We start from the raw sequence: 17659 nt of genomic DNA, 5'->3' as shown, positions 1-17659 counted from the left end.
AAGCTCGGTGGTCGAGTGGTTAAGACATCTGCACTAGTAAGCAGGAGGTTGTGGGTTCGAGTCCCACGCGAGTAAGCTTGTGAGGTTTTTTTCGCAAGCTCTCGGACAAGCACTGAGCATACAGTGCTTATTAATATACGTTGGGTAAGGGCAAAACCGTTATATATAATTAACATCTCCCCAACGCAAAAATACATCTTGAAAATACCCTCAGCATGTCCCTAGGACGTCCCTAGGACACATTGATTGTATGTATTCTTTGTAAATGGCATACGGGAACTGACAAGTTCGGCGTTGGTCCTTGGAGAGTTACTGTTCGACAAGGCTGGTGTGACTTCCTTTATAAATGTCAATGTGGATTTTACAACAGTTGCAGAAAAGCAAGTCTTCCAACCATCACCACCACCACCACCACAGCAAAACCCCGCACAAGCCCCCAGCTGCAGGCCAGGACAGACCCGAGGCCACCCAGCAGCACCACAGACACAAACAGGTTTGTGTTCATTTGGCTTCTCAGAGAAATTCATGCCAATGGAGTCTGGCATGATGTTGGGTATGGTAGCAAATGAGCAGTCTTTTGACATGCTCAACATTGGCTTCTTGTATTTGGCTGATTGAACAGTTTGAACAGCTTTGTGGAAGCTGCATCGCTGTCGATGTGATTTTCTGGACTCGGTAATAAAAATGCTGTTTACACAACATCCTGCATACAACAAGGAAAAAATTAAGTTCCCTTTGTATTTATTTATTTTCCATTTCTGATTATGTAAAGTTTCTGTTATACATGTATATAGTAATGTATGAAGTCCAAGAACGTTTGTACAAGAGGGTTCATAAGCAAACTGCTCATCAATTTGAGTTGATATGTGCCTGCAAAGGACGCTGAGCGAGGGAAACAACTTTTTCTACAGAATGAGTACAAACCGCTAGCTTGCTCCTTAGAGAGAAACTTACCCAACTGTGGACATACATGTATGTTGGAAATGGCACCAAGCAACCCTTGCCAACAGCAGTGGTTTTTGTTTTTTTCTCTTTTGAGAGCCCAGTAAAGGCCAGTTCATACTTGGCGTGAAAGTGGAGACGAGTGTAATTATGTGATGTCAGATCAAGCATTCATGCTTCATGTTCATAAAAGTTTAACACAATTTAAACTCAAGTTAATCTCCCTGCAGATGTTTTGCTTTGGGGTCATTTTTGATGAATCAGCCCCTGGGGATGGAATCAGTAGGATGTGGCAAGAGTTTTTAGGATGGTACGGGTAGCTCCAAATGCTAGTTTGGTATATTGTTACTAAATTTTAGGATGCAGAGGTGGCCGATGCCATTAAGCCAAATGAGGCTCGCGTCAGAGGCAGGAGGGAGCTGCGTGAACAGGAGAGAAAGGAGAGCCAAGAGAGAGCAGCCGCAAGTCACCAGCACAAGAAAGATGGAGAGGAACGGAAGAAGAAATCAGGGAAGCCGTCCGCACTGGCCAAGAAGGTTAGTGCAGGAGTATGTCAGATGGGATAAGAGAATTTAGGTGTGGTTCTCTCTTGGGGATTGAACTGGCAAAAGCAAAATCATAGAACCGTGTTTGATGAGGATCCCCAGAACGTTTGAAGTTCACAACATGAGAACACTGTGAGGACATGGACCCTGAGTGCAGAAAGGTCTACTTTCATGCAATATTGTAGTTGGGTCTTTCAAAGGACTTTTCACAAGCCCTCTCAAAAGTCCCTTCACAATTCTAGACACAAGGATTAACAAGGAATGCTGTTGTCACAGTTCATGTGAAGAGCTTGTAATAGCGCATTCACGTTGGAGACTGGATGATTTGACGGTTTTGTAATGGCTTTGCTGTGATGTGTGAACGGTTCATTGACAGCGCTGGTTTATTTTAGCTAGAAAATGCTGTTTACTGAACTAAAAAGGTTGATAATAATATTTATAATTTATTCATTTATAAAGCGCAAACTTCATATAGATACGCTCAAATGTGCAGTACAATGAAGACATTAAGCATGGAAAAATGAATACATTTAAACAGGGTTGAGCCGATGGCATACAAGGGTGCCTCAGGCAGCCGCCAAACGACCCACATTCACCAACATCAGTAAAGGGGAGACAGTAAGAAGCAGTTACAGTTTTAGAGGTGGGAGGAAAACCCCAGAGGAATATTCTGGGTAAAACCCACGGAGTTAGGTAGGGACTGAAAGCCCAATCCACATATGGACCAGGCCGGGAATCAAAACCCGGGACCACAGAGGTGGAAGGCGAGGAAAGAATTACCTTGCCAACCTGACTCCCCTAGGTTAAACAAAAGTTATCCAAGCAATAGAAATCAATGTTTTCGTTTATAACTATAAGAAGTACGAGTAGAAAACTTGACTGTTCTCTAAAGAGCACCAGTAGTGTCTACACCAGCCACCAGAAATTTGCACGGGTTGTTTGTTGCAAGGGCATCCTGCCGTTGTTTCCTCAGCCAATTCTTGCCACCAACCAGTCACAGCGAACTACCAGCCACAAGCAGGTGACCTTCGTCAAGGAGGAGCTGAGGAACGCAGTGCTGTGGGAGAAGCAGCTCCATCAGCAAATCCACAGCGTGAAGTTTGAAGACGTTGACGGCAAGGGTCATCATCACCGACACAAGCATCACCAGAAATGTCTGTACAAAGACGACAAAGGCAATGTCACTAAGGTAAAAAGGGACATACAGAACCTATTTCTTTTCGTATAACAGAAACCTTGGGGAACTGTTGTAGTGCACTGATCACATCAATTTTATGTGTCAACTACATGTATATTATGCACAATTAGCATTTGGACTGTGAGGAGAATAGCAAGCATGCAACCCTCCCTTGTTCAACTTATTTCCTCTGTTTACTTTCGTCGGATGCCATGTCAAATTGAAAAAAAAATGCTTGTACAATGTAATTGGATGCGCTGTTTGGAATTTATGTTTTTTTCTGATTTCCCAGTTCCATACCTGAGAAGGAGATTCATGTGTGACAGACATTTCACGAAGCACTGTTTTCCGTTCAGTGCCTATGCAAAGATGCTGTTGTACTCATTCAGATGAAACTTTGAGTGCTTACCGTTACCTTTCTTTACTGATGTTGAAAGGTCACATCTCCTGTACTACCCAGAGCCCTTGTTGTATCTTTAACATGACATGTTGGGAACCAGCCCTCACTTGCCCAAAGTTGACATTACAGGAATGCATTAGTGCTTTGTGTGAGCAAAATCTGTGATGTGGTTGTTGATGATCCAGAGTAGCTGTTGCCAGTCGTGAAGTTACCACAGTTTCCTCAGGATTCAAACACCTTTTTTCACCTGCATCTTTCTGTTAACCAACCTCAGGCAATATAAAAGCACCATATGCGACCTGATATTGCAAAGGGAGTCTGATGTACAATGTAGTTTGCTTTAGAAAGACCAAATGGAGCTCTTTTTTGGGTATTTCAGATTTTCAAAGTGATGAAACTAGACAAAAGGGGGAAGAACAATGTTGAGGAGGATGTTGATTGACTGTGTGTAAGATTCTAAAACTCAAGTGGCTCTGGTGATTCGTGATTCACATTGTTAGGTTGTACTATACATTTAAGTTATGGAGAACACTGTATATGACATCTGGCAGATTGGTATTTCCTTCATTTTCAATCCAGGGTACGACCACCAGCTACTGCACCTGCTCCATCTACATCCACAAACTCCAGAATCAGCTGGAGGCCAGCAAGGAGAAGATGCTGTACGAGATTGACACCACGAGGGCACAGTTTGAACACCAGCTGGTCTCGCTTGACAAGAAGCTGACACATCAAGGCAGCTGCCTGGACCAGCTGTGCAAGGAGCGTGTGGCCTCCGAGCGCACTGAGTGCCTGCACCGCATTGACCGCCGCATTCTGCAGGAGAGGGCGCTTTGGTCAGAAGAGTACGAGCGCCGGCTGAGCTACGTGCGCGAGGAGCTGCGTCGCTACTTTGAGGTGCGCCTGCGGACGGTCCAACAGCAGCTGGCTGTGTATTATCCCTCGGACGAGCGCCAGCCACTGCACGGCAATCCGTCCGGCTTCGAGAGGATCTCTGAAGGGACTGAGGACTCATCGGGATCAGATCCCAACACACGGCAGCGGGCCAAGGCAGAGATAGTTGGCCCCAGTGGAAGGATGATTGCCAGGAGGAGGCCGTCCCCGAATCCAGGTCATAGCACCAGAGTCGCCAGCGCAGATGGACGCCTGACCCATTCAAACCACCCAAGACAAAATGGGATACTGAACCATCACGTGAACGGAGAACAATCACACGATGCATATCAATCAAATTACACAGAGGATAACAGGGGAAGGTCACGAATGGTGATGCGTGGACCCCCACCCAGGGGCAGGAGAACCAGCAGCTTCACAAGGGCAGTGCAGCATCAGAATGCCTCTGCCAGCCCTGGACACCCCAAGGATGATCATTCGGGAAAAGAGCTGGTCTCAGCTACATACATTCCCCCCATCGCCCATCCCGATCTTCCGCAGTCTTCCAAGCCCAGAGAACCTGAGAGCGCAGTGGTTGCCGCGAGTTTTAATTTCAAGACGGACTCCAGTGGGGAGGAATCCTCGAGCAGCAGTACCATCTCACTAAAGACAGTGTCGCGCCGTCCTGTCCGGGCCAACCATTCCGATACGCAAGTCCAGGGATCGGAGTGCACCTCGGAAGCTCCGCATGCCTCAGACAACCGTCCCTTCAAGAGACTGTCAAAGATCGCTCTGGAGCAGAAAGCCCAGTTTGAAAGCCAGCAGGGACATCACACAAAAGCTTCTGGACATTCCCAGGAGGCAGTGAGACAGCAACCCGTCAGTGCATCTTCATGGCAAAAGTCCGCATACAGAATTCCTGCAGATGTTACTGCTCAGTCATTGCCTAGCAACCCACAGTCCAATCAGACCTCCCCAGATTCAAATTCACCCTCGTCATCCCAGTATTCGCCCAATCAGTGTGGCTATTCAAACTCCTCCTCTGGGGTGTCGTCGGGAGATGCGGCGACTGCGTCCTCGATCCGAACTCGTCGCAACCCCATCGACGATGTCTTGATCCGGGCTTTTGCCATGGAACGCGAGAGGCAAACAATGCGCAAGTCAAACAATCGGCCCGGCACTGCCAGGGCAGACTTCCCCAAGTCCACCGAGGATTCCAAACCATCTGCGTATGTCAAGGGTTTTGCCAGAGCAGACTTGAGCCAGTCAGACAGTCTTCAGGTAACACCCTCGAGGAAAACTCACGAACTTCAAATATGAATCCACGTTTATATTGGTGCCAGCTTTCTGTTTTACATGAATATTGCATGCATGGGCTTGAGTGGGCCGAGGGTGTTTTCTGACGTAACTTAAGTTCACCTTTGTTTTTCATGTACCATTTAAATTTATACCTGTGTACAAAAGGTGTCCTGCTCATCACTGAAACTTTCACTCTTTATTTTAAAGTGTGCTATCAGTATTTTATGTATTGATTGATTGAATAGAGCATGCAGTTCATCAGGCAAACCAGCTGTTCATGAAGTGTCTCACTTTTTACATTTTATTTTAATTTCTCCTGTACATACATTGTACTTACAAATATTGTTATGCGTACAGTGCTCCAAGCATTTTCTTCTACAAAGTCAAATTTTATTTCCTTGTACACAGTGATGTGTGTACTTGTATTTTTAATTTATAATGGGGATTTACAGATGGAGAAAAACCAGAGAAGACACGTCTGTACTGTTGTTGGAATCAGGGGTGGGGCGTTATTTAATCTGCAGATCTACATGAACTGCCAGGGTGCTGTTTCACAGAGCTGCTTAACAATTTGCAGAAAATTTGCGCTTTCAAGATTTTGTGTACGGTAACCATTATTTCATGGCGTTGCTTTGCGTGCTTGTGCTTACGCATACCCAAACCTAGTGATTCTCATTGTTATGTTGCTAAGTTGAGCAATTTTCCCTCTAAGGTAAGCGAGTGTCAGCACCTATGTACAGAAATTAACGGCAACAGAATGCAGTAACTCAAAGGCAGTATGTTTGTGTGATAATTTAAATTGACACATTTGGTTTGAAAATTGTTCTGTAGATAACTTTCCAAGATAACAATGGCGCACCTTGAGGAAGAATTGAAGGCATGACAAAGGCATGCCCACTCTGTCTCCCAATAGTCTCCCAATCAGTCGGTGATGTAAAGAGGACCGTGATTAGCCAACATGTCATGTTAGTGTGGGATCTTTGAAAAGTTGCTCAGATTTCTTAGCATGGCCATTTATGACCCTACTGAATGGTTTTATCCACTTTTAGTGTAAACAGTCCCACAGAAAACTACGGTGTTTGATATTTTTTTTTACTGCATGGAGTTGTGTTTTGTCTATATATATGGACCACACAAACTTTTGGTATACCAAGCAAAGTTACATCCTTCAACTATTTTACCCAGTTATTTTGTGTCTTCCAAAATATGCAGCCTCTCGTTTATTTTTCATAGTAAAGAAAAAAAATTAGTGGAGGGAAGAAATTCTAAAGGTTTATTTTAGAAACTGATTTTTTTCAGCACTGTGTATAAGATTTCTTTGTCCTTGGTTTAGATATTTTTATTGTGCCTTAAAGCAGTTGATGCAAATGTTTAAATTTTTACATTAAATGTACAAATATATGAACATAATTTTTATTACTAATCCATAATCTCATCTGTGATTTATTGGCCCACCAAAGACAAGCCAGTTCAGTTTTCCAAGAAAAATGTTTATAAATTCAACCTTTCACCATGAACATCATCAGCTGTCAAATATTATATTCATTCAAAGGTTTTTTCTGCACAGACTGTACATACTTGTTACATAAAATTATTATGCAAATGGTTGCAGGTAAAAGGGTGTTCGCCGCAGTGCCTATCAAGACATTGAAGAATTGAAACACGTCAAGGCCATTTTAACGGCAAAAGGAAATACAAAAGCAGAGTGCCTTTAAATATTTAAATAGTGAATTTTTAGAAAAATGAAATGGATGGACTTTCGTTAAAATAACTTATTTCTTTATCATCTTCATTGTATGAAGTCAAAATAAAATACCACTGTCAGGGGTACCTGGGAAGTAACTTGTGGTACTTAACAACCCCCCCCCCCCGACTTGGCCACGTTTCCAGTACAGTGGAACAGTTGGATTGCTAGCCTCTGCAGCAGCCTGGGCACAATTTGTTTTGTAGCTGTGGGGACAAAAGTTGTCCCCCATCACAATACTGGTGTTCACAACATCTACGTTTCAACATATGCAGATGGATCCAGGAATTTTTTTTGGAGGGGGGGTGGTGTTATAACCATCGGTGAAGCCATTACACACGTACTAAGACCCGTACACACATGTACAAAGTGGATGCTTTTTATGGGGTCTTCCAACCTTTAGAAGTACATGTAGGCCCCTAAACCATGGCAATGGGGGGGGGGTGTAGTCAAAACAAACTACAGACAAAGTTAAAAAAAGGGGGCACGCATTTAAAGCTATGATGTTCCAAACACAACTTTAAATGAAATTACTGCAACAAAATGTCTGCAGCAACATTTTCCACAACTTCCAGTGTGTTCAACTTTTATAAATTCACAGGACAATTAGTTGATCTCACATCAAACGTTTGCATCCTTGTTGGTTCTTGCACCAAGTGCTTGTACGATTTGGCCTTTTTCACCACTAGTGACACAACTCATGCAAAAACAGGAAACAAAACCAACAAACGGCCCAACTGGAGTGACATCATTGCAGAATGCAAAAAAAAGGAAACAATTGCATTTAATGCCATATGCCATCCTCTAACACCACTCCAAAAAAGCTCTCCTTTTTAAAGCTAAACTAACCTGAAGTTGTTGAACAAGCCATGATGTTTTGGGAATTTGTACTTCTCTTGTTTAGAATACGCTTGTTTTAACCCTAACAGTACCAGGCGTTGTTTGGCTTAGAGTACTCAGTACTACAAAATACTACGTAACACTCTGAGCCTGAAGGACTTAGCGCTACAAATTGCTACTTCTTGCTAGGTTTATTCCATTGCTATTCATATAGAGAACAATAAAGTCATGCATTCATAGTGCCACAGCACTGTATGGTACATTGTCTTCTCTATTGTATTTTATGGCTTCAGAGAATAATAATGTCATGTCCTCTTACAAGGGACAGGGCTGAGTACTACATTTTACTACTAAGTAGTACTTTGTAGCATTCAAGACCGTTAGGGTTAATGTAGTAATGTACAAGAATAAAACTTTAAAAAAAAATGTGTACCTGAGGGTATTTGGAGCTGTGAGACCATTCATGGAATTGTCATATTACATGTATACAAATAATGAATGTCTATGGGTGCAATGGTAAGAATAATATCATGAGGCAACAAATGGAATGTTCCATTCCATGAGGCAAAAATGGAACATTCCGTCTATCATTGAAAGAAATCATTTTTCTCCATTCCAATGTGAAACATGCATTAGCTTTTTAAAGCACTAGCTGAATAAATCCTCGTCTGATTGGTAACTTTCTCACTGTTTTGCCTTCATACACAAGAGTAAAATCCCGACAAAAAGCTGTCGGACCTCCCTCCATGATCAACAAATTCCTCTAATTGGCCGACAACACATTTGAATGTTTTTCTTTGCATGAGCACCATCAGCAAAACATGAGTTCAAAAACTTCTTTTAGAAGGAACAGTGCTTCCTGTTTGACATTATCATCTGTCTTTTTGTCTAATACTGTGACTATGCCAACTGGTCATAAAAATATTGCCAAGGGTTCAATTTCTATTTGCAAGACCCTGGTGGCTGTAATCTGGGGCAAGCAATACATGAAATATGATTAATAGTCCACCATTCAGATGACAGGGAATTATTTGGGTGCTGTATATACATGTACACAGAAGAGTTGTGATCTTGGTTGGGACAGTTTGGGTTATTTTTTTCCTTTGAAATACCAAATTCTCTCTTTTTTTCTCATACACACTGCACTGCAAGCACACTCAGCGTGCGGCTCTGTGCAACCCCCTACAATTTCTCAATCAGAATGGCTGAAGCTCCACCCCCTCCATTACAGATCCCTCCAAGGCCTTTCTCCCCAGGCTTGAGGTTGTGGACCATGTGGCCGGTAATCCTAGCCCCTGACATCCTGTAGAGAGAATAGACCAGATAAGAAAGAGAACTTTACATTCTGCTGTTACCCCTGATTGGCAGGTATATAGTCATTCCTTGCACCCATCTCAACTTCCTGGGAAATAAACACAGTCATGCCGGACAACTACAAACAACAGTTGGAGTAGTTCGGTGAAATTACACCATACAGGTACACCGGCTTTTCTTTGCTTCAAGCATGATTGGTCTGAACGGTAGTAACCTCAACGGTCTTTCTACTGAATCCCATGTTGCCTCCATAGACAGTGTTTGTCATATAGGCAATGTTATTTGAACCGTAGTTTCACAAAGTTTGGCCATACCCTATTGGATGCCCCATGCTGACCGCTCCCCCGTTGATGTTGACTTTACTGGCGTCCAGTCCAAGGAGCTTGATGTTGGCCAAGACGACAACACTGAAGGCCTCGTTGATCTCAAACATGGAGATGTCCTCCAGCTTGACTCCCGTCTGCTCCAGGACCTGAGGCATTGAGATCATGGGGTGTTCAAGTGACTTTGGTAAGGGTTCCAGCTTTGTGGATTAAGATTGCTGATGAACTACGAGATTAAGATGGAAAGCTTGCGGTAAGCACCATGCAATATCTCTTTCTGAGTCTGTGTGGTTCTGATAAGAACCGGAGAGGCTCAATGTTTCGGACAGCGTGCTCTGTCCGTCGTCAGGAGAACTACGAGATATCAATGATAAACCTGCAGCTACCTCCAGAGCTGCAGTTGATTCCATCACAGGTGAAATCATACACCCAATCACAAGTATAACAGGGACGAACGCTAGCAATTAATACAAGAAAGCCTCTGTCACAGCTAATTGCCACCGCACAATAGAGTCACAAAATGACCTTTGGCTTTGCTGACCTTTGGCATGGCATGGGCAGGTGCAATTGGGAACTCGATGGGTGCGACAGCTGCATCAGCAAAACCTGCAGGAAGAGGAGAAATTACCGCAGCTTTGAAAACTGGGTCTTGGCCTTCATCAATGCCACAGTGTAAAGCACAGTATGCTCAGTGCTTTACGACAGCCTATCAAGAATAACTCTTACATGGTCATCATGTCCATGACTTTTCCTCACAAGAAGATTCAGGACACTCTACTTTTCTCAGTTTTTCCCATGACTTTCCAGGATTTTCTATGACTATAGTAACCTTGGTGTCATACCTTGGCAAGGGTGGTGCTGTATTGCAGAGGTGGCTTCTACTTTAGGTTATTGGATTAATCCACAGTGGTAGGTGCCTACTAATTAAGGATCTCTTTTACTAGGTCTCCTTTCCTGGAATCACAGCTTCAAATAATTTTAAATTTTAACCCTTCCGATGTTTCAAACATCCTTAAAATGGTCTAATAACTTTGTGTTGGATGTGGGCGCAAGTTTTACATAACAAATAGAACGAAAGACCCATATTAATTCAGAGTAATGTAACACATATACAGACCTCAAAATCAAGCATGTGCTGTCTGGAAGTTGATCTGGTCTTTTGATAAATGGCCAAAATCTACAATGCCTCAGCGAGACTATCAGAGCAAACACAAGCTGGTATCTGTGTACAGGAATCAGCAATGACAATGCTTAATCTTCTGGGGACAAGACCCAAGACGGTCCTGTCAATACACGGGAGATCCCTTACAGAAATATTCTCCCTCACCTAGGATTCTAGCCAGTGGTTTGACGCCGAGTCTGTCTGCTGCCTGTGATGTCATGAGAACCATCGCAGCAGCACCATCATTCAGCGTGCTGGAATTAGCTGCCGTTACTGTGCCTGGGTTATCAGGAAACAAACAGAAATAAAATTTAAAGCATGCCAATGTAAACATTTGTAAACTGGGCAGATACATGTACATCGTATTTTTAGTCCCAAAATTAAAACATAGTGTTCCCTCTAGACTCTTCCAAATTTACCTGCTTCTTGATACTGCGTGAGCCGAGCAACGTAGGAAGCCCATTGGGTATCGTTTAATGGGACAATTCAACGCAAAAAAGAGGAAATATTGTCAGACTGTTGCCAACTTCATTACTATTCATGTAGGTGATCTTGAAAACAGTTTTGGAAAAAAAAGTTGGAAATAGTAGGTAGTGCAATGACATTTAATTCTGTTGTCCAATTTTTGTAAAACTTCTTTTTTGTTTGTAAAGTACAATTACAAATGGGTTGGCAACAGAGTGGCCAAATTCCTGCCTTCATGTGGAATTGCCCAAAGATTAAACCCACACTGTTCACCCAATTTCTGTGTGTAAGTGTTTGAAAGGTTCTGTTGAAATTGAAAGATTCAGCACAGCTCAGATTCACAGGGGCCTCACCATCCTTCTCAAAGACCGCCTTGAGGGAGGTGAACTTGTCAAAATTGACTCGGTTGTACTCCTCGTCCTCTGACACAACTACATCTGGCTTTCCTGGACCAAGAGAAAAACAGCTACAGGGGTGAAAATGACACTCTACCTACCTACTCAATTATTCATTAATTATTCGTCAATTATTCATTAATTATTCACATTATTCACTGTATCTAGAAATGGTAAATGTATTATCCAAACCAGGTCATTGAAAACAGCAAGGAATGATTGCTGGCCCCAACCAATTTTAACGTAAGACTTTCTAAAAAAAATTGATCTTTAGAATATGAAATCTACTATAATATTTCCATTTTCTTGTTTCCTGGACACTTTTGTCCTACAGTGCCTTACCCCTTCTCTGCGGTACGTTGACAGGAACAATCTCTTTTTGGAAGATACCGGCCTACAAATGAAAACACAGAAATCAACAACTTTTCTTTTTCACAGAAACATTTCAAACACTCTCATGAGGTTTTAACAGAAAATTAGGCACACACAAAACATATACCATGTTATTGCTGGGTTGTGGAATGCCTAGATGCATACTTTGGGAATAAAAGTGGTGCTGGGCACTAAACAGATCCTACAAACTTGGTCAATCGTTTTCTCGCGGGAAAAATCCTCCCCACACTGGGACCACACTGAGTGACACACAGCTTCAAAAGTACACCGAGATCAACAGTTTCCTAGCAACACAAACCCTCCCCATTCCGCTACCACACAGGGCGACCTACACGGTGATACTCACTGCCCCTGCGGTCTGGCTCTTCTTGTAGGAGCTGATAGCAAACTCATCTTGCTCTGCTCTGGAGATGTCCAGTTTCTTGGCCGTGTCTTCCCCACAGTTACCCATGTGAATCTTGTTGTACACATCCGTCAGCCCATCTTTGACGATCGCATCCTAAGATATCAAATGAGAATTCATTGACCAACAAATTTCAAGTTTTGGGGTTTGTATTATTTTTAAGACCTACGTTTCAACACTTAACGGTTTTATCACTCCATTTTTTAATAATTAACTTAATTTTCACTGCCTGGTATCAGTTATGTACTTACTAAGAAATCACTAGAGTGTGGAAAACAAACTGCAAATGAATTGTCCTTGGTACTTGGCTTTCCTCCAGAAAACATCCACCAGGAAATAACGGTAAAAGTAGATTCAAATTAATTTGGCTTTAGCCCTTATAATTTCTATCAAAGGCATTTAACGACAGTCCCATCTTCCAAACGACAAGTCACAAACTAACATTCATACATGTATCTCCAACATTGTTACATGTAAAAATGATGACAGCCAAAAATAAATGCTTCCTAAAAGACACAGCTTGCTATTTTTGCTCTGATTGGACAGAATCCATTCATGCATATGCGCATGACCTCTGACTGACCTCAATACGTTGCCCTCCATACGTAGGTTCAGCCCTTGGCATCAGGAATGGTACATTAGACATGCTCTCCATACCCCCAGCAACCATGACATCCTGGGGGGGGGGAAATGATACAAAGAAGAGTCAGCTAGAGTCAGCTTATCCACAATGACCTCCAAGACAGGGTTTTCTGCTTCGAGTGGCTATAAGCGAGGGTCCTTTGGTGGGAATTCACCAAATGAGCGCGCAGGTTTATGCAAATTGGTTGCTGAGCGTGCTGAGTACGTTCAACAAATTTACGTTGGAATGTACAGTGCATGGGTCCTCGCAAGTGCATCGGGTGCATGCACGAGCCTGGTTGAGAAACTTCCCACCAGCCTGTCTCTCCTTTGCCGATGAGGGTGCACTTCAACTCAGGGTGGATTACTTTTGCCTGAAATACCGACTTTTTAAAACATAAGATACAACAAACACAGTCCTTTACAAAGTTGGACTTCACAAATTCTGCCCCTCGCTGGTTGCCCGTTCAAAATCAGTGTGCCATTGCTTATCCCATAATTGCTTTTTGGAGACTCCAAGACAACATTTGCAACAACACAGTGAGAATTGCTCAGGCATGAGGACGAGTAATGGTTTCATTCACTACTGCATACAGAGTCTGCCAGGACATCTTCAAACAATGTAATGTGTAACGTGTGCATGTAAAGTTGCTTGGGCAACGCCTGCCCGTGCGTACTTCGTCTGGGCAACAGTTCCACTCAGTACCCTAGCATATTTGACTTGTGCCTGAATCCTTGCATGCGGCACTAGTAAACAGTAAAAACAACAACTGGCAAGTGATGATGTGAGAATTTGGCTCCCGAGATCATGCAAACGTACGAAGTCTGGTAATATCCAAAATCAAGTTACTGTACATGATATCTTAGATACGACCTATGTTCTACTTTTGAACTACACCATAAATGCTGTCCAAACGGAGCACTCTGAAAGGAATACGTGGGTACATTTCTTATGCTGAGGTGCTGTCCTATTACCTGGTGTCCGCACATGAGGCTCTGTGCTGCCATCATGATAGCTTTCATCCCAGACGCACACACCTTGTTGATGGTAGTACATGGCGTACTCAAAGGTAGACCTGAGAAGAAAACATTTCAATGTTCGTTGTTAACCCCTTCACACCGCGAGATGTCGACAGCCGCAGCTCTGTGCAAGGATTAGTACATACATTCTATTCATCATGCACCTGCAGTTTCAATGTGGGCCTGCTGCTGGACAGGGCTTTGCACACTGGACATACCGCAGCCCAGCAGTCGTGGTCAAAAGAATCCCGTTGTTAAGGGGTTAACACACCCAAAATTTGGAAGTGAGACATTGAGAACCTTCTCTGGAGTTATTTCAACCCAAAAAGGAGATTGAATTTTAAGAAATAATGGTACATGTACATATGCATCATTCAGTAACAATGCTGTAAGAATGTAAGTAGACAGATACATGTACATGTAAAAATTCCTTATCACTTGAAATTGGGACTTCTTTTCATACCATTTTTGAAAATGTTAGCAACATTGGCAAATTCTAAAATAAATGTTGACACTTGAGAGTCATTTGAACAATCTCTGTAAAGTATTCCTCAAAATAATGTCATTTCTGGCATCACTTCAGTGTGACAACAGGACCTACACAGCAGACAAATTGAAGTTCAATGCACCCTTTGAATAGTCTATGCCTTCACAGGCTTACGTGTACAAAATGAAAGGGAAATTTGACAGTTTAACCTAAGAATGAACACTGCCAGTTTGCACTGCATTTGAAAGTCTTCTGTGAACCTCTGAAATGTGTTACAAGTTCAGATACAGTGTATTACTTGTGATAACTTAACTGCTGTGGACACAAACTTTATTCTGATTTTCAAGCGCTGCCATGACATTAACTCAAGGACTGAGAGGGCTACACAGAAAATGAGATCCTTACCAGCACCAAGAGCTGCTTGCCTGGTGGGTGCCTGACCTTCCCCTGCCTGAAGCACATTCCCCATATACACCTCCTTAACTTCCTCATTAGGGATGCCTGGGAACAAGACCATCCATAACAAAAAAGTTTGTTAACAGATCACGGTAAAACACCAGCAAACTTGTTCATATTTTCCAAGGCAAAGGAAATCAAACTTTTGAAACATTGTACCATCATGCATGGATGATATTAACTTGGCTTTGCATCAGGTCTTTCAAATTCTACTCTAGGTTTGGCCTACATGTATACATCAGTGTATGAAATCACATGTACATGAATAAACCTGTCCTACTGCAAATGCTGAAAGATCAATGACTTTTCAGAATCACATGTAAGCAGGTGTATAACTAGGATTTATTTTCCTGTTGCAAAACAACATTTTTTGACCTGTTTAAGTTTATGATGACACAGGTAAAATTACAGTTGATTTGGGAATATCTATGTCATATTTATCATCAGTTTTTACCACCCCGTTTGGTTGCAATCCACGGGCAATTTGCTTCTATTGGTGCTCTAATTCTGCTGTTAAACTCTTTGAGTTAATTGCATTCTTTCACTCTGCAACCTCCAGAGCTACATGTACACTGCTTTCAAGGAATATCAACCCTTGACCAAAGTGACAGTGTTGGCACTCAAATTCCTCACCATGCTACAGAATCCTCCCAAACTTCAACGTGGATTTGGAAGGACCCAGGATAGTAAGGTTTATGGAAAGAATTCCATACCACGAACACCTGTAAGTTTTCTCTGCAGTATCCCATTAACCATATGAAAGCAATAACATGTCCTAAAAGTCAAATTTAGCAGCGTACATATTCATGTATTCACTTAGAAAACACTTGGAAGATTTCAGATCAGTCTAGGGTTCGTGCCGAGTGTGTCAAGCTGCATCCGTATATGAATTCCATCTAGGTGCATAGCAGGGTTGTAGCTAGGAATTTTTCAGTGCCGGCTGTTTTTGACAAGTTTTAAAAAATAAAAACAGCCCATTTTTATTTCTCAATGTTAAAAATTGCAGTTATGTACATGTAAGTATAAAGGTACACGTAATTTGTGCTGGCCGGTAAGCTCCATTTTCATCCCCAGTGCCGGCCGGTAAAGTTGAGTGGTGGCCAGCACAGGCCGGCACTGGCCAGCGTAGCTACAACCCTGGTTCACAGTCAAAACTTAGTGGCAAGTTCAAATAAACCCCTTTATGATCACCTGCTTTTTGGATGGCCCCTTGAATAGCCACAGTGCCTAATCGGGGAGCTGGGAGCGTAGCCAAAGCCCCCCTGAATGAGCCAACGGGGGTTCGCACAGAACTCACTATCACAACATCCTGGTAACAGAGACAATGTTATATCCAATCTAAACATGACATGAAGAGCCCTGGTATTACATTTGAGAACAGAAAAGCTTGCTCAACTTTTCTTGATATCAAAAACAGACTTTAAAATGTCACACACTAGAAGGTTTAACCATTTATAATTGACGTTGGACATGACCAACTACTGTAATCTGCACTATCACTCAATCGTCTTGTCTACTTGTGAGTAAATCTCTGACTTTACTTCCCTTGTCCAAAATAATTTCCCACAACTGTGAATTAGGAGGAAAAGGTTACTGGCTGATTGAGGAATTGACAATGTAGTAAGATTGACAGTTCGTGCTACAATTGATTGACTGTGCAGATGGACCGATCGCACCCAACAAATATGCATCATGAAAACAATAAAAGGGCTAGAATTATTGACAAGTAATATCAAATTCATCACATTTCAGAGCAATGCTTTTAAAAATGTATACTTACATTCAAACCTGTTGCTGTGGCATATGCTCTTCTCGAGGCTAGAACCCGAAATACCTTTTCCAAAGGAATAAGGAATGAAGGAAGACACACACCAACATGAGATGTACAGTGTACCATACAAAATCCATGAACAATGCGCTGATTATTTTCTTCCCCCATTACTGGGTAATGAATTGCTGTGATACATGTATAGGAAAAAGTAACAGCTTGAACCAGAGTTCAGTTCTTGAATCTAGCTTTACAAAAATGTTGTAAGCTATTAAATGATGATCAGGATGACCTTTAGTTCAGTGCCAGCTGCACCTTTGGGTTTTACGTTCATGTAAAATCCCCAGGTGCAAGAATGTCATGATTTATTTTTACGGGAAGAGAAATCAACCAATTTCACTGAAAAAACAAAATTATAATTCCATCAGACGCCTCCTTTCCATCACAAAACCTTGCTGGCGTTCAGTGTACGGCCTGAACAATAAGCAAAACTGAGTTGATGAAGGGTAGATAGGCATATGTGGGTTTTGTCCCAGTGTGAAGGGACTTCTCTGAGTTTCAGGCTGTTCTCCAACTCCCAATTCAAGTTGAGCATAAGACTTATCGCAAATACATGTACTGCATGGGTGGATTTTGCACAATGGTAGAAAGGCATTGTGGGAAGGAAAAAGGGGCAATGTTTGCTCCTTTTTCCTTCCCACAATGCTTTTCTACCATTGTGTACAATCATCCATGCAGTACTTGTGATAAAGCTTATGCTGCAGGCTCTAGTTGTACTGACCACTTCACTGATGTGCAAACCATGTATGTAAGTGAACAAATATCAACATATAGCTACTGTTGCACTATTAAAAGCGTTCTCCACTTACAGAAAAAGATTTAACTGACTTGAAAAAAGTAGGGTTCATTTTGCTAACGTTGTAACTTGTACTTGTGCTGTGTCTTGCTTCTAATTATGCTACGTACTGTACATTGGCCTATATCATGTGCATGTACAATGTACATACACAGCTAGATATATATGAGCATATG

General features: G+C 42.3%; 2 protein-coding genes across 6 annotated transcripts in view; one reads left to right on the top strand and one right to left on the bottom strand.

Moving 5' to 3' along the window:
- The window catches only part of LOC110984619 (uncharacterized), a 28036-nt gene extending 20962 nt beyond the window's left edge, over nt 1–7074 (top strand). For all 5 annotated transcript variants that reach the window (XM_022244980.2, XM_087146225.1, XM_087146226.1 and 2 more), the window contains 4 exons: nt 371–493; nt 1302–1478; nt 2461–2676; nt 3644–7074. In XM_022244980.2, coding sequence (XP_022100672.2) covers nt 371–493; nt 1302–1478; nt 2461–2676; nt 3644–5257 — 2130 coding nt within the window. In that variant the 3' untranslated portion in view covers nt 5258–7074. The remainder of the gene's footprint in view (nt 1–370; nt 494–1301; nt 1479–2460; nt 2677–3643) is intronic.
- Nucleotides 7075–7979: 905 nt separating this feature from the next.
- acat1 (acetyl-CoA acetyltransferase 1) lies at nt 7980–17650 on the bottom strand. Its single transcript, XM_022245002.2, has 13 exons — nt 17497–17650; nt 16640–16693; nt 16051–16168; nt 14809–14904; nt 13872–13972; nt 12859–12951; nt 12219–12371; nt 11822–11873; nt 11438–11530; nt 10785–10898; nt 9999–10063; nt 9449–9606; nt 7980–9123 (listed from the first exon to the last, which is right to left on the bottom strand). Exons 1-13 carry the CDS (start codon nt 17533–17535, stop codon nt 9003–9005), a joined length of 1257 nt encoding a protein of 418 aa, XP_022100694.2. The 5' UTR covers nt 17536–17650; the 3' UTR covers nt 7980–9002.
- Between the last annotated feature and the right edge of the window lie 9 nt (nt 17651–17659).

The sequence above is a fragment of the Acanthaster planci genome, linkage group LG15, assembly GCF_054643075.1.
Source record: "Acanthaster planci isolate LZ-2023a linkage group LG15, COTS_SCS, whole genome shotgun sequence".
NCBI classification, from domain to species: Eukaryota; Metazoa; Echinodermata; class Asteroidea; order Valvatida; family Acanthasteridae; genus Acanthaster; species Acanthaster planci.
The sequence above is the reverse complement of the archived record's forward strand: the minus strand, read 5'-3'. Positions and strand labels throughout refer to the sequence as shown.